The sequence below is a fragment of the Micrasema longulum genome, unplaced genomic scaffold (assembly GCF_059751315.1).
Source record: "Micrasema longulum isolate JH-2025_06_02 unplaced genomic scaffold, ASM5975131v1 h1tg003014l, whole genome shotgun sequence".
Classification (NCBI taxonomy): Eukaryota; Metazoa; Arthropoda; class Insecta; order Trichoptera; family Brachycentridae; genus Micrasema; species Micrasema longulum.
Genome location: NW_028280123.1, coordinates 50,971 through 76,363, shown reverse-complemented (window position 1 = coordinate 76,363; position 25,393 = coordinate 50,971). Strand labels below are relative to the sequence as shown.

The following is a 25,393-nucleotide window of genomic DNA, read 5'->3' as shown; positions in this document are numbered from 1 at the left end:
AAAAATAAATACTTGGGTAAAATTTTTTAGGAATTTAAGAAAATAATCTAATTGGAATCCATTAAAAAGGAATGTTTGTAAATTAACAAATTACAACAGGGATCGAGATTATTTTAGAGAAAGGAACATTGAAGTCTAGGCATTTACAGGGCTTATGACCTGTTTGTTATTGGCTGGTTTAAGTGGCCACTTTACAAACTGTGTAACATTCAGCATTTTGCCTATGTTTGAATATCCACATTTATTCTATCTGTTGATTTTAGTGAAGTTAAAGACCTTACACTTTTATTTATTATTTATTATTTATAATACCATATACCTAAACTATAATAGCCACGCCATTATTATAGTTAAGGGGCTATTATAGTTAAGGTATGTGGTATTATAAAGTCATTCCCTTAGGTACTAGCAGCCAGAATGTATGATTCACTTTTTATGATCTATGGAATGTATTATTTTTGTTTCGTTCCAAAAACACATTTTCATACTAATTATTATACATGTTAATATTATGTAGTTTCTGTATGATAGAACGAAACTAATACTGTGAACGAAAATAATAATGTCGTCATAAATAATATTATTTATCTACCGTGAATTTATAATTATGTAATTAATTAGTCTCCGTTTTTAATTAAAACTAATATTTTTTAGTTTCCCGGTATTTTAGTGTGACAGCGATATCATTCATAAAGTTAGTATTTGCGAGCCAATACTCAATACTCAGGGCTTCGGGGATTCTATGTCATTATTTTTACTTCATTTTATTACAACTACAGTATGATTATGCAGTTTAATGATTTGTTTACAGATTACGTCGGTCGGCCCCGTGGCGTAATGGTCAGCGCGTTTCCCTACCATGCAAGTGGCGAGGTCTCGGGTTCGAATCCCGACATGGTTGATATGAAATATTTATTTAAAATAGTGTTTTTTGACTTGTTTTACACGTGTCGTCCTCGTAGTGTAGTGGTCAGCGCGTTTGCCTACCATGCAAGAGGTCTCGGGTTCGATTCCCGACACGTTTGACATGAAAAGGTGCGAGGGATAGCGCCAAATTCAACATTTTCACTTAACTAACTTAAAAATAGGAGGCATTAGTTTTTGACTCACCCTTGGATATACTTATAGTAATAATGATTTGCCCACGTATTTATTTATCGCTTTTTTTAAACTGAATATTTAAACAAATGTTAAATATATTGCTTAAAAATGAGTAAAAACCGTTAATTATATATTTTTAATGCATTTTGTTCGTTAACCCTTCTACATCATTAGGGTATTTTGGCCGAAGTGAACAGCCTTAGTAATAATCATTCAAGTTCACAGCTCTTAAACTTACTAACTTGTTTCACGGCTTTCCGCCTCATGGCTGGCATCAGGCCAAAATTTACTTCATATTATACACGTGATGGTCTTTATTCCCTATTGGGATTTATCTGACAGTAGGTACTATTAGTCTTGTTTAGTCGACCTACATTTTAGACCGATAAAATAACTAATAAATGCGATTATATTTTTTGTAGGTAGAAACCCGTTAATATTTTGATTGAATACAAACATAAGAATTATGATGATATTACTGGTATACACAAGTAAGGTAACACTATATGCAAGGTGTATAAAAGGTGTATCTTTGAAATTTTAAGTGAAAATAAAATATACAGACACGAGGGTATCAGAGAGGAAAACGTGTATAACTAAAAAAAAGTTCTCTTTCATATGAATAAAATAATGTAACATTTTCATAAAGTTCCTATTTTGAGCAACTTATTATGTACATAATGTATTCAACTTATTACATCAATGTTTCAATTGAAATATTGCCATGAATATTTTGTTTAAGTAGTTTTTATATACCTATATTGTTCCTTTAACTAATAAATTTGCTCGTTTATAACTATAACACCAAATACATTATCAATTGCAGGACCAATTGCAAATGAAGGGTACAGGATATAACGGGTAGATGTTAATGGCATCTGACGGCGCGGCAGTTCACATCATCTATACTTCTGTTGAACAAAAGACACTAAGGCTGTACTTTCCAAGATACCTGAATTAGGAAAAATGCATACGGGGGATAAAATATGGAAATAAAGCGATAATTAAATATTAATGAAAACCATTTTAGATGATCTAAAACAGTGAAGGCTATTCGTATTAAGGCAAGCCGCAATAGCCGCTTCATCGGTACATTCCGAGACGGTATACTTAACTTTTATACTATCTCTATCTACCTCGGTATGCTCTACCGACACCGATCGTAGAACAACGACGCATGCGATTTTCTTCGACTCTACATGAGAGCGGTTTAACTGTTTAACCGTTACCACTGTAAATAATAAATTGAGTCATTATAGTTTTTTCATCTGTTTTACTATATTTCTGAGTGTACGCTTCGAAAGCGGCCTTGTAATCGCTCAGTAGATAAATACAGACGATCGTTAAGCATACCGTCTTGGTAATTGTCAAAAGTCATATAAAAATCATGTTCTATCGTGCATTTTTTTTTGCTTGAATTGGGTTTTTTTAGAGTATATAATCGCCTTGAAGTGGCACTTTTTTCACAGAAACCTATTTAAAATATAAATGAGAAGTACTCTTATTTTAAATTTTAATGAAGTAAGGAACGCGGACTAAATTTTCGGGGTCATTCATTGGTTGGATTCTATGATATGACGTCGGGATGACAAGTTGGTAGAACATACCGGGGTAGATGAAGATAGTACAGAAGTTAAGTGTACCGTCTCGATATTTTTTTTATTTATCAAAAGAAAAAATGGCGGCCTCCGTAGTGTAGTGGTCAAGACACTATACTCACGCACGGAAGGCTCCGGGTTCGATTCCCGGTGAGAACACAAAAATTAAAAATTTGATTTTTCTCAAGCCTGGGTATTCTGTGATGTAATTCACCACTGTTATTGGGCCTCCTGGCCTGTTGTGGTGCAAAAATAAATCAAAACAACAGCCATTATAACAAAAAACACAATATTTACAAATAAACAAAAAATATAGTTTTATATATTATATTACTAAATACAATGTCAAAAAAAGAAGAGAAAAAGCGTACCCTGAAAAAGACAATCATTCCACTCGTAATAAAAAAAAAGATTACAATAATAATAAAATAATAAAAAATAAAAGAAAAAGTTTTTTGTTTACTCGGTCTTATAAATCCTTTCACCGGCGGATCCATACGGAGTAACCCCAGATCAGCCTCCCTCCTTTCGTCTTTCAATCAAGAAAAAATAATTGCAATTAGCAGGCAACAGTCGACTGTTACACTGTAGGAAATTCGGCCCTTCGGGCCGCGCTTTGTCGTCCCTGCGGGCCTCGCTTTGTCACCCCTGCGCGCCTCGCTTTGTCACCCCTGCGCGCCTCGCTTTGTTGGCCTTGCGGGCCTCAGTTGATCGGGCCTTATTTTAATTATTTAAATCTCGGGCACTGTGAAATTTCTTCCTTTTGAGCCTCACAATTGATTTTTTGCTGTTGGGAGCAATTTAAATATAATAATGAACCGGGGATGTGGTCCTGTGGCTAGTGTCGCGGACCCAGGGATCAGAGGTCCGAGCATCGCACCATGTTCTACCACAGCTTGGTTCTCATTTTCTAATAAATAAATAGTTTGGGTAAATCATAAAAACACAAATATTTATTCAAAAAAATAAATTAAAATAGAATAATCTGTCACTCAGAATAACGCTTAAAAACCACACATTTATAATATACTAAATATCCTGGCAGCCTCCGTGGTGAAGTGGTTAAGACACTTGACTCACGCGTGGAAGGTTCCGGGTTCGATTCCTGGTGAGAACACAGAAATTATATGTGATTAAAGCTACTTTTTCTTCCTGTCTGTTATTATTTATTTATTTTTAAACTACATCACAAACCAAATACTCACTTTTTTCTGTTTTTGCAGCTAGCTACTTTTTCTGCCGTCTGTTGTTATTTTTTTTTTAATTCACCACAAACAAAATACTCACGTGGTGAACTCTAGCACAAAATAGTCAGGCTTGAGAAAAATCACATTTTGAATTTTCGTATACCCAAAAACCGCACGTAAATCTGTCTTATTTTGATATTATTTTATAAGCAAAATTAAAACATTAAAATTACTGCTTTTATTACTGCCATCTAGCGGCCGATATGTGAAACGTTAAAATATGTAAGCTAAGATTTTTGTTTTTTTAATAATTGAAAATTAAAAATGTTTTACCAGAATTTGTATTAATATTTTATCTGCCATTTGAAATATAAAATAAATATATAAAAATTACACCTGTGAGGATCCGATCGCTAGGCGTTTCATATATACAATATTTTTGTCGTCCTCGTGGACTGGAAGCGGGGCGTCTTTTGTAATTCCGCTACTCGGTGGTCGGGTAAGTTGGATGGTCTGAGGTCGGGGTCTGCGGCTGAGTTTGCCCACGTTGACCGGACGACCAGCGTGCAAAATGGGCCCGTACAGAGAGAGGACAGACGCAATCAATCATTTCTAGAGATAAAATATAAAGATAGGTACAGTTCGATATAATTATTATTTGCAATTAAGGTTCTAGCTTTTTCTTTATAGTTGTTTAGAGTAAGGAAATATATGTCGATTTCAGAAAAAAACTTGCTATAATAATTTAGAATTCTGGGAAAAGATGCATTCTTCATATTATTATTTGTGCTTGAAATACAAACATGAAACAATTGTTTCAGCCGAGTTGTACAATGCGGGATACGAGTTATAATTTTCTCAAGCAGCTGTGGACAATCTAAGTTGTTATTGACTATTTTGTAAAGGAAGACGGTATCATTGATGATTTTTCTAGATTGCGAAGTATCGATTTGGTGATGTACTGCAGCTTCTTCATTGTTATTAAAATGTAAATTTTGACGATAGTTTAGGTGCTTCAAATTATTTTTTTTAATTCTTTCTATTCTTATAATGCATTTGGAATATTGGGGAGACCTGACATTGGAGCAATGTGTACAGATAGATAGCGTTCATAATCGCGGCACTAGTTCCTTTATATTCATAAGTTATTTAAATGTCCAAGAGGTTGAAAAACTTAAAAACGTTATACCTCAAAACTTCATTTTTTGCATTCATTCTTTATATCCTGTCCCCTTCAAATGGCTCACGGGCAGATACTTGTAGGTCTAAAACCCGACGGGGGCTCCACAGTGCGTGATTGGTGATTGTGCTATACATGTCGCCCGAACTGGCCGATCGCAGGTCGGAGATCGAACCGTTCCGGGCACCAAACCTCGTGCACCATGCGTCATTAGCCGCCCACACAATCACCGCCGCCCGAGTTAACTCGAGTACAGTTGAGTCACGAAATTTTTCGTCTGGCAAACAACACCAAAGATATTGTTTTTCTGGAATGTCGCCACCTTGGATTCTTAGACATTTTGTGTGTTAGCAGTTACAATTTTCGCAAGACGCGTGACATAATTAAAAACAGTATGCTATACATAAGTATTCAGTAGTTGCCTGCAGTTTGTATTAAACGCTGCAGTGAAACTTATGTTTTTAATTTCCGAGTTCAGTCATATCATTCTACTACTTCGGGAATTATTTGGGACAAAAAATTGCTCCGAGACATTACCACCGAGATAGACGGGCAGGCTATCTCCGCGGAACAATTATTATTACCTCCGCCACCGCGCTCGTCCTCGTGTGAACACGCACGGACAGGACCCTGTGACAATAGCTCGTGTCGCTCCCGCACATTTTTATTGTTTAGTTCTTAGACAATTCCAATACATCTCTTGATATAAAATAAATAATATTTTCCGTAACTCGCTCGCAATAAATGCTGTGGTGTATTCATTTTCGCTGCGCTAACGTTGAACTAAGCTAAGGCTGAATTTGCGTATTGTCCCAGTGTTCTGCCCCGCGCGGTCGAGGCTGTTCACGGAGCTGGGACAAGACAATCTTGTCATGTCTATTGTATTACCCACATATAAACAGTCCTTTTGATTGCACAATGCTGCTCCGGAATATTTGAGCATTCCATTTCACATTACTATCTGAAAGGCGTCTTGCGCTTAGGTCAGCTACCGAACTTCCAGCGCACTGAAGTCGGTGAACACGTATCTGCGGTCGTGGGCCTTATGGCACGGCATTCTCTCCCAGCAGAAGTGAAAAACTGTTCAAGTAAAGTTGTGTTAAAGAAAAAACTCAATACCAACGTGTTTTAAATTTAAATAATTTTAATAAATCCTTTACATGTAACGACAAAATAAATTGTAGCATAATTTTTCGTAATTTCTATATCCGCACCCATTGATGCAAAACGCACGGCATTGATAATTCAATGCAGCGCATTTTGATAATTTAATACACGTAAGCAAGATTATCAGTCCCACACTATATGGACGCTATTAAAACAAGTTCCGGGATAATCGCATTTAAATCTTTTTTATTCTTTCAACACATTATTTCCCCACAATTTTTTTTTTTAGTTTTGAAAGAGCTTTATTCTAGGCATAACATAAAATTTGAAATCAACATCTTGCACATATATTTAAAAATATTGTCAATATTATTATTCTTTATAAATAAAATATCAAACCTATCAAACGAATAAATTTGAATCAACAACAGGAATCTAATGCCAAGCTGTCTTGTCCTGCAAATATTCTTCGACTCTACAGGGTGTTCTTTAAACCCTGTCGCATCCGAAACCGTGATGATCAGTATGGGCAAGAAGACATGAGCATATTTGAAAAAATATTTAGAACGAAGAATTTTTTTTAAAAGAAAATATTTAAAAAAACAAATGGTTGCTTACTTCTGCAGGGGAGAAGCGAGGGGGCGCCGCCGCGCGGTTGACGGTATATCAGACTCCCCCCTCCTCGTTTCACCCCTGCAGAAGTAAGCAACCATTTGTTTTTTTAAATATTTTATTTTTGTAAATTTTATTTGTTCTAAAAATTTATTTTAACGTGCCAATATGTCTTCTTGCTCATACTGATCATCGTGATTTCGGATGTGTCAGGGTTTAAAGAACACCCTGTATAGTAACTCTTTCCAAGCAGGCAGTTCAAGAGGTACCTTGCTGTAGAGTATATACAACAAGCAAAACCTACCTCTCGACTTAAGCCTCGATATACGTAGATATGTTTATGTATTCTCAACTAACAGCATAAATAATAATGTCGCGATTCCTCGTTTCAGGGCCCGCAGCCAGCCGCTACCGGCAAGATGGTGGTGGGCGAACCCAAGAGGAGCATCATGGAGGGCATCGAGAACACCGGGGATGTGCGTCTCCATGACCACAGGCTAAGACTGAAACAGAGGTAAGAAAGTGAACTCTGACGGTTCTCTACAGAACGGAGAATCGATGTGAGTAATGTACATACTATGCATTACTTTGGATTGGAAATTGGAAGCCGCGTAGTACCTCAACAAAAAATGACAATATTGTAAGAATGCTAATATTCTTCTTTAAACGATTATAATGTTCAATTTTCGCATTCGTTAAAGTAGCGACACAAAAATGTTTTCAGCGATAAAATATATTTTTTTTTATAAAAAAGTAACAAAATTTTAGTGATGTCATTTAAAATAGCTTAATTGTTACAAATTAACTATTTTTTTAATATTTAACTCCCATTTATTTGATCTAATGTTGCTTGTATTATGAACTGGTTTTCATGTTCATGCCGTGTTTAATAATTTACACCAAGTACCTAAGTATATTTATTTATTTATTTATATATACGCCCAATGGGCATTTTTATGGACACATTTATACACAGAAAAATATTATAACAAAATTAGAAAGACTCAATGGTTTATAGTAGACTATGTGGGAGTGGAAGCGGGAGAGAGGTGTTTATAATTGAATTTGATTCAGTGATCATTTGAAAGAAGACAACTTGTTATCAAAGAATATATGTTATCATCGTGAGTATATGTTATCATCGTGCACTATCAATGTGTGTGCTGTTAGGTTAATGTTTCGATACATGTGTGTGTTGTTTTGCATTTAAAGTGGTTCCATCCATTTTACTGAATACGCAGAAACTCAGATTTAAAATTTCCAGAAAAATATTAGTTCCAGTTTCACATTTTTCTATTTAATTTTAGATGAGCTGTTGAATTCAATCCGTTGTTAGATTTTAAAAATTTCTTTAATTTTTATTTAAAAATAAGAATGCTGTTTATCTCAGGTCATCAATTGTTAATTTCTTCTAAACATATTTGTATTCTTGATTTATACAATCTAAGAAAGTAATGTTTTCCAAATAAACATGTTATTTTCAAAAAACATCATTATAATCTGGCTTTTTACATTGGCTTATGGAGAGGATTAATAGCTGGTAATGTAACATTTATGATTAATATTAATTTTAGAAAAACTTTTTTGTTTGTCAGACATTTGTTTTCTTTATAAATCGTTTGATTTATTATTATTCACATGGAAAAGAAGGCGTTTATGTTGAAAATATTTGAACATTTTAAAAAATCTGTGTGCCTACTTTATTGTAATCCTAAATATTTTAAATAAAAAATATTAGCGAGAGATACGGAAGAGCGAGAATTTTGTTATTCTTTAAATGTTTCCGGTTGTTCCGCAGATTTGATATAATTCGGAAACTTGGACAAGGAACGTATGGAAAAGTACAACTAGGTATCAACAAGAAAACAAGTCAAGAAGTTGCCATCAAAACTATAAAGAAATGCAAAATAGAAACTGAAGCAGATCTTGTCAGAATACGGAGAGAAGTTCAGATTATGAGCTCTGTTCGTCATCCCAATATTGTACACATCTATGAAGGTACTCCACCTAACTTTGAGTAATTTACAAGAACATTTAGTTGATTTGTTTTTCTGTACTAAGTTTATTTTGTTTTTCAGTTTTTGAAAATAGTGAGAAAATGATTTTGGTCATGGAATACTGTGCCGGTGGAGAGCTTTATGATTATCTTAGTCAACAAAAAGTTTTACAAGAAGATGAAGCCAGGAGGTTTGTTACTTATTTCTTTTCCAGATATGCCCTTCAATTTATTTCAATGAGTTTTTAAAAAATATATATTAACTATATAGTATGTAAACAAAATAAATGTGTGATCTTCACATTACATTTATATTATGTACACATTTTCAAAATAATGCAGGAATTAGTTTTCTATTTGTTTACAAATCTCCTAGTTAGATGTACATACGTACTTGTATATTATGCATTATTTCTGCTACTTAAATGTCATCTTTATTATATTTGTATTTATGTATAACTTTAGATGTTGTATATGAGGGGGTACTAAAAAAACAGACCAATATTGTGGTGGGCGGAGTATTTGAAGTACGGGGTTCTGCCGATAGGATCATGTAGAGCTACCTTTTATCAGTCAGAATCATAAGTGTCGTTTCTAGAGATAGTTCCGTTTGGCTGGTGTGAATTTTTTGTGGCAGTTGTTTCGTCAGCTCGTCGTTTTAGCCATAGATGATAGAGCGCGCAGCCGAAAAGTTTTGCTTCCTGCTCGGAAAACTGGCACAAAAACTCTTGAAATGTTAACAACGGCCCACAAACATGATGCTATGAGAAAAACTCAAATGTTTGAGTGGTTTTCCTGTTTCAAAAGGGATGAAATGTCAATTGATGACAAACCACACTCTGGATGTCCTTGAAAACGCTGTTAAAATTTTGGCAAATAATCCTGGTGAACTGATGACAAACCACAAAAGAAGTTGCGGCGCTACCTGGAGTGACTTGAACTGCAGTGAAGATTTGGGGATGACAAGGATGACTACCAATTTTTTTTCCAAAAAAATGATGACCGCTGTGCCCCATCCCCTATTCACCCGATCTAGCCCCCTGCAACTTTTTTCAAAATTCTTTAAATGAAAAAATACATAAAAGTGTAGCATTTTCCCGACGTTGCTGAGGTTAAGGAAAAAATGTCCGAGGAGTTGACAACAATGGAATAAAATATTGGACAAGAGCATTAACTTCAATGGAGAGTATTTTAAAGGCTATTAAAGTATTTTTGAAAAATATTTCATTGAATAATTTTTTTAATTACTCCGGTTTCTTTTGGGTATGTACCTATATATTGTTTAACAATGTGTAGATGGTTACAATATGAAAGCGTTAATTTTATAGTGTTTCAGTTACTCACATATTTTTTTCTTTCAGACTTTTTCGCCAAATAGCTACAGCATGTTACTACTGTCACAAACATAAAATTTGTCATAGAGATCTCAAACTAGAAAATGTTTTACTAGACGAACATGGAAATGCGAAGGTATATAATTTTGCTATAATTTGAAAAAAAAAATCATATGATATAATGATTTTTTTATAGTCAGGCTGTTGACCTATGTTATTGTTGCTGGCTCCAGATCAAATGTAATTGAAGGGAAATCTTTTCAAAATATGTTCTCCCTTTATCCTGCGTATGTAAACAAGTATTTATCGAGTTCAAAATCAGTTTTAAATGTGGTTTTCAGATTGCTGATTTTGGTTTATCAAATGTATTCGAAGAAAGACGACTACTCTCAACATTTTGTGGATCTCCACTTTATGCCTCACCTGAGATAGTCAAAGGAACACCTTACATTGGGCCTGAGGTAATACAACAAATTATGTTTTTGATCTTACTTTTGAATTTTTTTTTGTTTAAAAACACAATATTATCACATAGCTACTTGATATTGTTATCATCAGTATGGCTACCACTAGAAACATTGGTTTAGTTTCTCAATATCCTAAAATTCTGAATTTAAGTTCTCGACAAAAATGTGAACCTTATAGATTTCATAAAACATTATTTTAGGTCGATTGTTGGTCGTTAGGAGTTCTTCTATACACACTAGTTTATGGAGCAATGCCATTTGATGGCTCAAATTTTAAACGCTTAGTGAAACAAATTAGTACCGGGGATTATTTCGAGCCAAAAACTCCATCATGTAAGTCCGAATATATATATATTTTTTATTATGCATTTTATATCTATTTTACACAAGCATAATTATTTATTTATACTTTAGATTGTAATTTCTAATAATATTGTTTTAGCTGCATCACCACTTATAAGAGACATGTTAACTGTTGATCCTATCCAACGAGCAGACATTACTCATATTTGTGATAATCCGTAAGTTTTTTCATACTTTTTATTTATCGCTACCCTATTTAAAAAAAGAAGTTTATAGAAATAATTTATTGAAAATGTCATATTTAGCAATGTATAAAGTAGCTTAATTGATGAAAATTCCAATACATTTTTAATTCAATATTGAAAGTGCAATCTAATCCGTTATAAATTTGATTTTTAATGAGGATCGATGGATGCTGGGGTCTAATTTTTATTTTATATATTGTCATTTATATTATCTTACACACTTGTAATGAATAAGCATACAATTATTGATGATTAAATGATTTTGCCAAACATGTATCTCACTGACGTGTAACAAATATAAATGTTATTGCCTTATAAACCAAACCGCATCTTGAATTTAGCAAACATTGTGTAGCCCTCAATAATTTTAAATAAAAGACAGCAAAACACAATGCACATGAAAACATTAGTGTGAGAAAGAGATATACATATTTCCTTTATTCATATTGAGCAAGTACAGAAAGAGGTTCAGAAGGCGGGGGTAAGGAGCTGGCGGGAATGTTCTTTGAGAAGGGTACAAAGAAGTTTATGCCACGGCTCACCACATGCATTGGACGGGATGGCATTTATGTGGAAAATAGTCAACAAGTGTATCAACAATATCTCAAATATTAAAATCTGTTACACTTGCTTTCTGAACATGCCGCGTATATTCTGTACAGCTACGATTAATAAAGGAGTAAATATTTACAAATGAAGTGATTTATCCGTTTCATTCTTTACAGTTACAGTGTAATTTACGCATGTCAACAAGTGTATCAACAATATCTCAAATATTAAAATCTGTTACACTTGCTTTCTGAACATGCCGCGTATATTCTGTACAGCTACGATTAATAAAGGAGTAAATATTTACAAATGAAGTGATTTATCCGTTTCATTCTTTACAGTTACAGTGTAATTTACGCATGTCAACAAGTGTATCAACAATATCTCAAATATTAAAATCTGTTACACTTGCTTTCTGAACATGCCGCGTATATTCTGTACAGCTACGATTAATAAAGGAGTAAATATTTACAAATGAAGTGATTTATCCGTTTCATTCTTCACAGTTACAGTGTAATTTACGCATTTTCTCATATGCAATGTCATTTTTCTGCGCAACATCTTGTCTTATCACGATGAAGGTCCGTTAGAGAATGAAGTCCGTTAGCAAGTAAGACAATTACCCACGAATTGGAATGCCATTTTCTTCGGCCTTGTAACGTGTCTATTTAATTGTTCGTCATTGATGAATCGTATCTTTTTTAGTTTAAACTATTTCTTTATAAAATCTCCAAAATACTTTAACACCTAACAGAAAACATAATAAGTTATAAAAAACAATTTTTTTAGTAAAAAACATATATTTTATAATTTTGTAATAATATTCATACAGGTGGGTGAATAAGGGCTCGGATGTGTCCTGTCTAGAGTTAGCAGAAGCTTTAGCCAACGAGACTCCCGTCCGCCTGGATCTCCTACTATCCCTGGCCCCCCCACCCCAGCACGGAAGTGACAAACTACTCGTCACAGATGAGGTATATAATATAATTCTTCTGTATACTTACTACATTTTTCTTACACTGCTAATGATTAGAATGCTCCAACATTTCTATAGCTTCCTGGCAGAACATTTGTCCGACTCCTGCCAACCACTTGTCTATACACCGCATGACCTCATGTTCCTCGAGTTTTGGGGATTGCCGGTAGTCACTGGCGGCTAGATCAGGTGAATATGAGGGGTGTTTAACCAATCCAACCCCAGCTTCGTAAATAGGAGTTATTGACACTATTGCCTCGTGTGCTGGAGCATGAGTGGTAGTGTGTAGATGAGTATTAGTGTATAGATGAGTGGTTGGCGGGGGCCGGACAAATGTTCTGCCAGGAAGCTATAGAAATGTTAAAGCATCGCTGGAAACAGTACATCGAAATATAAGGTACTTACACTTTTTCTCATCCACTTGGAAATAGGCCAGGGGTGGAGCATATCAATCAACTCTTGTATTTTAATTTTCTACACAAATTCAAAAGTACTTATTTTTTCACAAATTAATAATAATATTTGTACATTTTCAGTTAGATCATCTTCATTATGTATCTGGAAAAAAAATTAAGTAATTTTTTTTTTAGGCAACAAACAATAATGCAACATCTGAAGGCTCTCCTGGACATTCTATGTCCATGACCAATATTGATAATTCCGCTGAAAGGAGAATATTAGAAATGGTAGCAGGTGAGATACATATATTATCATAATTACATTATTAACTTTTTTTTTTCAAATCTTAAAGCTCTTGATAATGGCAGATGATATGGAAAAATATTGAAACTTAGTTCTGCCAAATTTCTTTCTCGACTTTTCTTAAGTAAATAGATAACAACTTGAAATTATTTTTCATCCCTTATTAATGAAATTCAATTTTGCCAATATGACATTCAGATTAGAGATGAAAATAATCTAATGAATGATTAAGTGGCTACAGAATTTCACACATAAAAATCGAATTTCGTAAATCCATGGAGGGGGGAGGGGGTACTTTCATTCTTATGAATTTAGTAATCGAATAAATTAGATTATTTTCGTTTGAATAAATCATCTCCAATTCAATATCTGTAAAAAAAGTTCTCATACGAACTATTCTGGAAAATTGAAGATAAGATGTTCATTTTATGTATTAGAGTCGAAATGGTCAAATAAACACAAATTTTGGAGAGAGAACTGAGAATTAATAAAATGCATATGTTTTTTATTTCAGAGGGAGGTACAGATGCCATTAAACCTTCTCCAACTCGAACTATTGTTGGTGTGGAACAGCCAAAACGAAAACTTGAGACCACTGTTTCTATGGACAATGCTGCAAGTCAAAGGAAAAAAGAACGATTTGTTAGGTACTTTCATCATATTTTTTTATTAGATAAAAATTCACTATTTACTCTATTTACATAATTTTTTTAATAAAATTAAACAATTGTGTTTTGGTAATTTTATTTAAGAATATAAAAAATTCTTACTTTTACAAACATTTCAAATTAATATTTCAAGCACTAATTTTATGGTTTCCCATGATAAATAATTTAACTAGGCATTCATTTTATGTGAAAACATTAAAATAATTATTAGAAATTAAAAAATATGTCAATAATAATCTTCCTATAATTAATCATCATCATCATTCCCTTTCCGTACCTAATGGCGGATAGGGCACTGCATTGGTACACCAATCGCAGCGTATCTTGATCATTTTTGTTACATGAAGGTAAGGTGATCAGTCTTACGCTTCAGGTACCAGTCCAGGGACTATGAAATATTCTAGTGTAAAAACACCTTTTTAAGTAATATTTCATATCAACCATGGCGGGAATCGAACCCGAGACCTCTTGCATGGTAGGCAAATGCGCTGACCATTACACCACGAGGCCGAAAATAATTAATGGCGAAATTAAAGATTAATATAATATTTATATGCAAAAAAATCTGCTAAAATTTTACTTCAATCCAATACCTAGCAGCATTTAGTTTTACTTTAGTTCTTAAAATATTTATTTTTACTTGCCCCCTATTTGAACCGAATGTAATTACCAAGAATTTATCTACACCAGTGACTCTTAATGTTACAATAATCTTACAACTGTTTCGAGTACAGAAATAAATTCTCTATAGGTAGTAATATAATATGTGTGGTCACACAGATCGAGCAGCAAAGTCAACCAAGCTCCGTCGCAACAAGAAACAGAAGTATCGCCTCCTGCGTCTGGAAACACCAACCAGCTGACAGACATTCAGCGAGATGCCTCCATGAACGAGCAAAGTAAGAATGAGAGTAGTGTCAAAGTTTCCAAAGAGCGGTCTCCAGCGCACGAGCGGTTATCAGCAGAAACTAAACACAGTGGTACTGACATCTCACCGAATGCCACGGGAAGCAAAGCAACATCACCCGCTAAATTAGCTTCACCGACTAATGAAACCCCCACCAGTCAATCTTCTCTCCCACAATCTAGTCACACGCCTGTAAGTTGTCTCACTTCTACTTCACTTCAATAATGAAATGCTTTTTGTGACAGTATAAACAAAAGTTGTATGTCTTTGTATGTAATTCATCTTTGTCAAAGTTATTTGAGTGTGAATCAGTGCAAAATTTCTCATCGAATGTCGTAATTTATCATTTGTATTGTTTGACATGTTGGTTTTGCTTACATTCGCACCGAGTTTAGACAATCCGCTTCATGCGTCTGTTTTTTAACAATTATCCAGGTTAATACAAAGAAGGATATCAAATCTGTTCCCAAAACGAGAGAAACTTTGCTAAAAGAAAGAAATGGTTCGATTAAGCCCACGATAGCGAGTAAAAAGAAAGTTATTGCACTTGCTTCAAAGGCTGATGAGAAAAAATCTGTTAAGCCAAAGGTAAAGTGAATGACTTTTCCATCTCACATACCTTCACATTACAGTGACATTTCTTTTTCATATCTTCAACATTTTGGTAGCATTTATTAATAAAATAACGTATTAATACTTTCTGTTCTTTCCTATGTTAACTACCATATTTATCCAAATTAATTTGATGTATTTATTATTGTCTGCCTTCTCTTTTTGTAAATATTGCAAGCTCTGCTACATTTTTTTTTGTTGTAAATATGTATATATTCCTAAAGTGCTCATAAAATGATTATTAAGAACTCTAGTGATTCAATATTGAAACATTACTAATTTACAAACAAAAAATACATGTAGCTATTTTACTAAAACGGTATAAGAAAATAACAAAACATGTATTTTTACATCAAATATAATATTATAAAATTATGTATTTATTTAGTTTCTTTACATTATAAATATTGAAATAAATAAATTATATAATAATCAATTCTGAAAAAACTTTATTTGATTAAAAAAATATAATATAATCCTATGTATGTATTAAATGTACAACTTTGCTTCTATTGTTTTTTTTCCGGAATTCGAGGCCTTGTTCTAAAAACGAGTTATGCATTTATGATTCAAATTATTGTCCACTACTTTCTTCTATCTTTCGGGCAGCGTACGAATCCTGCGTTGAAAAAACTGATCATCTTTTGAAGCTATCCACGGGACGATCCAATTTTTTAACTTCTTCATAAGACCAGGAGTGCTGGTCAAAATTTTTAGTCCCGCCAAATACAGAGCATGGCCTTTGAGTTGTAAATATTCGGTTTGACCATCTCCATGATTTTCTGCACTTGGCGTTATTGTAATGGACCTATTTTTGTCCCCAGTCACAATGCGATGCAGAAATCCCTTCCATCTTTGCCTCTCAAGCAACTGTTCACAAGCAACCAAATGCTGTTCAATGTCTCTCGGTTTCAACGCATATGGCACCCAATTTCCTTGCTTCTGAATCATTCCCATGGATTTAATGTGTTTTGAAATTGCTAGTGTAGTCACTCCCAATGATTGTGCCAATTCTTCTTGACTCTGACACAAGTCTTCATCAAGTAATGCCTCCAATGAAACCACTCACGACACATTCTTTCACGAGTAGCGACCTCACCATAAGTATTTGAGAGCATTCGATGAGGCTCAGCCGCAGATTTCTTAATTTTGAAGTAGAAAATTAAATCCTCCCCCAAATTACGGGAATTTGGCTCGTAAACTGACATTTTCAATCGAGAATAACTTGATGCAGACACAAATTAACTAATGTTTCTATGAGGTGATCTAGGCCAGTGGATGTTTCCACTTCTAGATAATTAAGGTTTATTTTAAGGTTAAGATTAAGATCTATTTATTTCGACCACTACTTGCCGCTAAAGTTATCTACAGAAAAATGGCGGAAGCAAAGTTGTGCACCTAATAAGTTGAAGAAAAATTAATAATATGCATATACAAGTATGTGTTAAAAACATACATTTACTAGTAGGTGTTATCTTTATTTTAAATTAAATTTAAATAATTTCAGGAAAAATCTCCACCAAGGAAGTCTTTAGAAAAAGATCCATCACCAATAAAAAAAGGAGAGGACTCTACCAATAGTGTAAAGCAACCAACTGAGAGGCGGAGATCAAGAATCCTAGACGCTGCAGAGAAACTCAACAATCTTAGTATCCAACCAGCACAACCTACACAACCTGCTCCTCTTCCTCTCGCCACCACTCCTCCTGCCCCCAAACCCAAGAAGGTTCTTATACCAGGTAAAATTGGTTTTATTATTACAATGTATTTTGTTTTTACGCACATTGCTGCATTTCAACAATTATATAGGAGTATCTCCCTTTTTATGCTCTTACGAGAATTGCTCAATTTTACTGGCAGGCCTGATTTACATTTGCCTCTTCACGATTCAAGGTGGGCAGTTATTGTATGCCGGCAGATGATACAATGTTGGTCTATCACAACATATAAGATGAAATTTATAGAGGGGTGTCACTTCACAGAGTATTTATAAAAGATTGTGTCCGGATTATTTTCTTACAATATTATATCATGTCAACCTTGTCGGGAATCTGACCCGGGTTTTTATGCGTGGGAGCTTAGTGCGCGGTAGCTTGATGCACTAACAATGACATCACAAGGTGGACATTTTATCATCTGATGCACGCACATTGATTATTTCAACACTAGACTTACGTTTGTTTGACTCGATCGTGCCATGTCATTAAGGTCGACTATGTATGCATAATAATTTATTGGTCTGTAAAATAAATATTTATATTATAATATGTATTTTTCAGGTGTGAGTGTAGGGAGTTTCAAGGAACAGTTTGAAAGAAGAGCTTCTTTAACTTCTGGAAATGTACCGTCAGTTGGTGAAGCAAAGAAAACAACAAGTAAAGTTATCCCCGGTACCAACATTTTTTAATTGTGCTTTTAAGGGTCTCAGAGTCTTGTAACCATTATAATATTACATCTATTTTGTAGGTAATGCTGCAGTTTCTTCTGTGAAGTCTATGGCAGATAAAAAAATGCACAGTGTAGATTCGGAACATACCGTTTTAGGTAATAACATCGAACCTACCAATGTAAAACTCCAAAATATTGGAATTGAACCACCCCAAGTGAAAAATAAGGTATATAGTTATATTTTATTTTCATTATTTTCTATGCATTGTAAAAAACTTGTTATTTGTTTCATCTTATTTTCTTTCATAAATATCTTATATGGTAAAATTAATAAATGTTTCTTAGTCTTACAGTTGTATTTCTTTAGGTTAGGAAGGTGTCAGTTAAATACACAGCCTAATTAATCTGTTAATATAATTAGTAAAATTGTTTTACAAAGTGTCAGGTTTATATTTATTGTAAATAAAAGTACGATAGCTTTACACATTTTTTCTGTAAATCATAGCTGTGGCCACAGGTTACATGTAAATATTTATATCATTTTCTCACATTAATATTTGGTATCTCTTTATTTCGAATTATTGTTGAAGGTAATGTTTATTTGTTAAATATAAGATGTAGCTAGTAAGGTAATAAATAATGTGTCTGCGGGTGATTTAATGTATTTTTGTTTTCTCAAGGAATTCATTTCGTCAGTTGCTGAGCCCAGAAAGTTCTCTCCACCGGAAGTGAACAACAAAATGCCAAAACCATTGCACAAGAGTGAATCTTTGAAAGAACCTTCGACTAAAAAAGATTCATTACACAATAGTTTGTCTCTAGAAGATGCAAGAAGGTAACAAAAAATATAAAAATATTCAACATTTATCATTGATGTGTTGATTGTTGTTTGTTTTTACAATGGTATCTCATTCCAGGAGCCTGCAGCAGTCGATGGCCCTGTTAAGTCAGGCCAAAAATGACTACCACCAATCCAGGAGTGTGGATGACAATTCTACAGGTGAAAATGAACGGCAAAAACAGCTGAAGGTTGCGAGGGAAATAATATCGAATGCGATAGGAGATGATAACGGAAAGAAAGTTCATCGTATATGCATGGGTGCGTATCTTACTACTCTGGTGATGGGTATATTCTGGTGATGGACTTTGTAATCATTGTTACGTTATTAACATTGGTAAGGAGATTAATAATTGTATTATGGCTGAAAAGAAAAATAATTCAAGGTCAGATGTTAAAGTCTAACCGTAATGCAATTTTACTAATATTTTGTCTTTTTTGCATTGTGATTTTCCAATTCCTCGTTGCATAATTTTGAGATGCAAACACTAGAATTATGCACTGTCATTATCCAGCCTAACCTTATTAAACTCTTACTGTATTGTCCGATCCCCGGGTGCTGTTTCTCTCACCAACCTGTGACCTTGATTTACTGTCTATTCGCCTAGATTATAGAATAAATGCACCTACATGCAATTTTATATATCTAGCTTCGGCAAACCTCGCAACCTTCCGCTTCAGTTTTGAAAATATGTATGTATTTTTTTATTGTGTATGTATTGATTTCAAAATGTTCTGTCAAATGATTACTTCAAAAGTGTCATGCATTTTCACATGAAATTTTAATTTGAATAGTCTCGCACACTTTTGAAGTATCCAGCTTCTTAGATATAAGACTTACTTTTTTCTATGTACTACCATTTCTGTTATAGTATATTTTACGATTATTGTATTGGCAATATTGTTCACGAGGCTTTTCTAGGATGTGCAATAAGCAATAAGGAAACAATATTAACCTTAATAAAATAAGTATTTTTTCAAAATTATCCTCATCTCATTTTTAAAACCCTGGGAAAAAAATAAATTATCGTGCCATCTCAACAGCTCACCAACTAGGTAGGTGAACAGTTTAAAAAAATTGTTGATAAAAACTAACTTAATGTGAATCTAATAAGTACTACTTACTATGCTTTCAGTATTATAAGTTAATGTTTATTGTTAAAGAGTTTTTCCAAACTTATTTCAATGAATGAGCAAAAAAAAATTGACAATCTCTATCTGTCTGCAAAATTCCATCACAACATTAGAGGAGCATAACTATCTGAAGCCTTAATTTGTTTAACACATTGTTCAGTACCCTACCATAGTCATAATATTAATATTTAAGACATGCACTCATTTAAATCGAAATGTATTTTTTCAATGTTTTGGAACTGATAAATCTAACGTAATTGCATTTGTCACTTTAAATTTGAGATGTACTGGTTGTTTCAACAGTGTTAAAACATTCAGCGAACCCCTACAGGACTGCAAATACGTATGTATACGTCATAATGGTTGAATTTTTAATTTAAGTCAAATAAATATGCATAGAGTACCTATGCCGTTTTAACAGAGTTATTAATTGTAGGAGGTAAACCACCTGTACCCTATGGTTTTGGGGGACGTAGTGCCTCGGGCTCCTTGAGCCTGGGCTCCCCCGGCCAGGGATCCCCCCCCACCAGCCCCCCGCACCAACCACGCACCTTCCGTACCGAAGTGCAGCACCGAGTAGATGATGTGAGGAACAAGTTCCTGCCGACATCCAGGTAAATAATATATTCAACTATAAATAACACAAATAAGATAGGAAATAGTTCTAGAAGCTTTTTATTTTACTCTAAATACTTTTTAGATATTACTACTTATAACATGCTCTAGTATGCAGTAAGATACATGCATAATAAAATGATTTTTTACATTGGTTAATAGGACTTGTGTATTTATTGTAAAATATGATTTCTCATTATGTGCTTATGAAATTCGAAACAGAATGACTCATTCAACTTAAATCACAGGGTTTATAGCATCGATATTTTTTTATTTATGTAATGTGATCATCGCCAGTTATTATACCACACTAAAATGTATACTATCCTTTTATTCCAATGTTATTTCAGAGGTGGATCAGTGGAAAGAATAATTCCGATACATATTGCCAACGAAGCGCCTAAATTACAGAATTCCTCAAACACACATACGCAATTACCATACCAAAGAAACAAAACAATGCCATATAGGTAAACAGTAACATTTTTTCTAAATTATCTTCAATTTTTAACCTCAAAATGTATCGTTGATGAGTAAACAATAAAAATCTTCATCTAAAAAATACGTACCATGAAGTGTGGTCTTTATATTCCACAGAATTACGTAGTGTAGATATTCGATGCACCGACTGCTATTTTGAATTTGGATATGTTATGCTTGATTTAACTATAGCACTTCGGTTAATTACTTAAGCTTGAAAAAAAAACTTTCTAATAATAATCTACCTTAATAATAATAATATTTAAATTTTGGAGCCATTTTCTTTTAGTCGTAAAGAACTGTGCTAAAAAATGGGAAACAAGTTGTGGTTGAGTGGGATTGGAACCTCTTGATTTCCTGTCCGTTTAATCTTGATGTTTTAAATACATTTAAAATCAGAAACTTTATTGTTTTTTTACATCGGTTCTACATGTGTGTGGGTTCATAAAGCTACAGCCACCAGTTGTTCATTGTTCATCATCAACGATATTTAAATTGGCTTATAAAAGATTACTTAAAATATAAAGCATATTCCAGGCCATTAAAACGCTTATTCATACATCATATTTTCACTCTAAGAGTGTTGTTTTCCTAAAATAAATACTTTGGCTTCTTTATTCCAGGTTAAGCTCTATTCCTCGAGGAAATGTAATTCAACCAGAAGTTGAGAGGGAGCCTAATCCACCAACTCCGCTTTCAGTAGAAACCACTAAAACTGAGCCAATCAAGAAGAGCCCGAGAGAGTTCATTATACCTATAGCTGTTGAAGGAGTTGGTTATGTTACTCCGCGCCAAGGAAGCCTCGAACCATCCGAAACTCCAACTAAAATGTCGACACCTAATATTAGTTTCTCTTCGCGTTTCCCCAAACCACGAAGATTGAGGTACATTTATTTTTTACATTAAAGCGTGTGACCATGAACAAGTATTCACTTTCCACTTGTGCTGTTAATAATATGACCTGATCCATTTCCTTACCATCTGAATCACGCTTGGAATTGATTCAGTTTATTTTTATTTGTTAAAATCCCTTCACCGACATGTTTGAGCTTCCAACATTTGAAATGTGAATACATTTAAAAAAAAATCTTAATGCTAATTAAAAATGGTTTAGAAGAGGACCGGTTATTATTATGAATTCATTTAATAGAGATGTTATTTGTTTTCATAGCTCACTTGTCAGTGGCGGAGAATCTGAGGATGATGAAGACATCCACATGCATCGATTGAGGTAATTGAGCAATTTATTTTAAAATTAAATACAAAATAATTTTGTTTAAATCATCTGATCGAGATTCATTTGAAAAACAATTTTCAGGAGTTCAAGAAGGGTAAAAGCCGATGCAGAAAAGGATTCAATTAGTTCAGGAGAAGAAGATGATGATGAAGGATTTGAACTCCTCACTGCTGAAAATTTATTTTCCACCCTGCTTGACAGGGTAAGTTCATTTTGCTTTTATTTTCTTCATGGCTGGATTTTCAAATTAAATTAATCAAAATAATATAAACAGATTATATCACATTTTGGTGTAAAAATCAAAAGAAGTTTAGTCAAAAATATAACCAAATAAAAAGTATTTTAAACTTAAACTTGTTAAATCATAAATAAGTGGGTTATGGTCCCCCGTGTTAGGATTGCGGAATCTGGATCAGAGCTATGAATTTTGATTTCTTCACTATCACAACTGAATTTCCCCTTTTCACATGGTTATTTACAGCTAACTAAAAATTGCTGACAAATCAATTTATAATTTATGCTAAAATATTTGTTAGGTTCGAAGCCTCACTAACAGATTGAATGGAGAAGAGGGCACTGGTTTCCCACAGCACCACCAATCTCTCTTCAATTCTCCATTTTTCAACAGGTTTGTCCCTTCATTCTCTGCCTTTTTATTTATTTATACGCATGCATTCATCGCTTCATACTAATGTGTAAATATGTGTCTATATTTAAACACTCCATGAGGAAGTTAATTATTTTTTTAATATTTTTTTATTTGTTATACTAGCAATCTAAACCAATTTAAAAAATAATAATTATGTATCAGCGCTATGATTTTTTAATGTTTTGTAATTTTGAAATTACTCTGTCCGTGGCGTCGCAAGTTCTAGTCGGTGAGTTCTGCCGATTAGTGAGTTGGATTCCCGGAAATCTCTTACAACACTCTATCATTGGCTGATTCGGAAGAACTTGTGACATAGTTAAAAGTAGATCATTTTTAATTTTTATAATTTTTTTCAGACATTTTTGACAAACTTTGCCATTCAATATTAAATGCTCTAATTTGTACTGTGTGTAAGAAAACTCTTTTTATATCAAATTTTCTGTAGCACTGAACTTCCTCATTAAATGGATTTGTAGCCTAAATTTTTTGTTGTACTTTCTTTCTCTGATTAAAGCCTCAAAATAAATTATCTGTAAATTATGTATCCATAACAATAAAATCAAAATTAGGCTTTGAATTGTAATAAAAACGAAAAATCTAATTCAATGTACTGTCTAATAAGGCAAAAAATATGCTACTTAAATTTGATTATTATTTGTAATTTCTAATTATTTTTATGAGATGTTTTATAAATGAATTCTCATTTGCATACAATTAAAGATAACATTGTAATGTCCTCAGCACAGACATATTAAAAAATAAATATTTTACAAAAATTAAAATTATTAGAATGAGAAAAAAATTCATATGAATCATTATCACCTGTCTTTATCTGCCCCTAAAAACTGCTGTTATTTGAAATTAATTTTGTGTATTTATATGCGAGTATATTATAAATATTTTTTAAGAACAAATTTTGACCAATTTTTCTTTAGACCAGTCTATTTTTTGGGTAAAAAAAACTTTTAATACATTTTTTAACTTACCTATCTAATAAATTAAAAAAGTATTTAACAAAAATGAAGTCTGATTATTAATCAAAATGACTGAAACAATAAACCCCTCATGATCATAGTAAATAGTTCATCAACCAGATATGGAACTGGAATCTTTATTTAAAAACATATTTTAAGGCTGTTGTCTGATAAAAAGTAATGAAATCATACGATTTTGCCATTTTAAAATGCCATTATTTCAAAATTCACAATTAAAAATAAAAAGAACTTAAAAAAAACACAATATTTTTTATGGTATGTTTGATAAAAAATATACATAGAGGTTGTAAATGATCGAAATATAATAACTTTTTGACTGGCAGATTATGCCTTTTGAAATTTAGACTCAATTTAGTACATTGGTAGGAACTTAGTAAAAACGAAATATGGAAGTAAAATGTGTTTAATCATTTATTATTATTATAATCTATTTTTTTTTAATCTTGAAGTAGGGCGCACATAAACATATTCTTATGTGTGCTCAATAATTACATTTATAGATAACAGATCGAACTGGAAAGTTATACTCTGAATTTCTTCTAAAAAAACAAACTATAAAAAAAATATTTTCTTGGCGTAATTAAACTTTTGAAAGAGAATATTCAATTTAAATCATTGAGAAAGGCAATTCTCAGATATTACATCACGCACATTATTGACATTGGCCATAAAAATGATGTAAAAATGACATACCGAAATATGCTATTAATATACATTTAGACGATTGGATGTAAACATTTTCATTTAATCAATTTCAATATGTAATATTTTTTTAATATTTAAGAAAAAAAACAATATTTGCATTCCTATGATTTACCCAAATATTTCATTTTGAGGGCCATTTTCAACGAGTCGTAAATAACTCACTATTAGAAAATAGGAATCAAGTTGGGGTAGAGTGGGATTCGAACCAGGGACCTTTGTTCCCTGAGTTCGAGACACTAGCCACGGGACCACAACCCGATTCTTATAGATAATAAATCCCGATATAATAATAAAGCTGCAAAATATTTGGAGTGCAAATTAGTTTGGTCTATTTTTTTGTGGTCAAAAATGCATTTATTTCACAATAATATGAATAATATGAATGAATGAACAGATTAAATTGCTTGTTGAGTCACTCCCAATGACCATAATCACAAAACAAAATTTGCAGAGGGAAATCAAGGCGATTCCGTAGTATGCTTACAAAAAGTGCATGGATGACTGGATTGTTCTTTGGAAAAAAATTATCGCTTCAGAAGGAGCCTATTTTGAGAGAGATTTAATGAATTTGGAAGAATAATTAATTTGTTGTTTTTTTTTTACTCAATCGTATTTATTTATCAGAATGTACATATATTTTCACAAAAAAGGGTATGAACTAATATATATTACTTATCTATTTTATTTTTTTAAAAGATTATTCAAGGCATAATTTGATCCAGATTCAAGATCTTCAAAGAAAAAAATAGCACACAATTTGTGAGGTTATAAATGCTTGTATGTATTTTTTTAAACCAAAATTTAAGTT

General features: G+C 33.0%; 1 protein-coding gene across 27 annotated transcripts in view; it reads left to right on the top strand.

Moving 5' to 3' along the window:
- The window catches only part of Nuak (Nuak family kinase 1), a 66,517-nt gene that overhangs the window by 28,428 nt on the left and 12,696 nt on the right, over nt 1-25,393 (top strand). For 4 of the 27 annotated variants that reach the window (XM_088241657.1, XM_088241655.1, XM_088241674.1 and 1 more), the window contains exons 2-24: nt 7,178-7,299; nt 8,584-8,783; nt 8,864-8,972; nt 10,143-10,251; nt 10,457-10,576; nt 10,783-10,915; nt 11,025-11,103; nt 12,512-12,653; nt 13,246-13,348; nt 13,872-14,004; nt 14,806-15,124; nt 15,368-15,520; nt 17,052-17,283; nt 17,824-17,934; nt 18,011-18,159; nt 18,613-18,767; nt 18,850-18,932; nt 20,341-20,518; nt 20,870-20,989; nt 21,623-21,883; nt 22,171-22,230; nt 22,318-22,438; nt 22,773-22,864. In XM_088241657.1, coding sequence (XP_088097783.1) covers nt 7,205-7,299; nt 8,584-8,783; nt 8,864-8,972; nt 10,143-10,251; nt 10,457-10,576; nt 10,783-10,915; nt 11,025-11,103; nt 12,512-12,653; nt 13,246-13,348; nt 13,872-14,004; nt 14,806-15,124; nt 15,368-15,520; nt 17,052-17,283; nt 17,824-17,934; nt 18,011-18,159; nt 18,613-18,767; nt 18,850-18,932; nt 20,341-20,518; nt 20,870-20,989; nt 21,623-21,883; nt 22,171-22,230; nt 22,318-22,438; nt 22,773-22,864 — 3,257 coding nt within the window. In that variant the 5' untranslated portion in view covers nt 7,178-7,204. Of the gene's footprint in view, nt 1-7,177; nt 7,300-8,583; nt 8,784-8,863; nt 8,973-10,142; nt 10,252-10,456; nt 10,577-10,782; nt 10,916-11,024; nt 11,104-12,511; nt 12,654-13,245; nt 13,349-13,871; nt 14,005-14,805; nt 15,125-15,367; nt 15,521-17,051; nt 17,284-17,823; nt 17,935-18,010; nt 18,160-18,612; nt 18,768-18,849; nt 19,032-20,340; nt 20,519-20,869; nt 20,990-21,622; nt 21,884-22,170; nt 22,231-22,317; nt 22,439-22,772; nt 22,865-25,393 lie in introns of all 27 variants that reach the window. The other 23 variants (XM_088241654.1, XM_088241653.1, XM_088241671.1 and 20 more) reach the window with 7 other exon arrangements.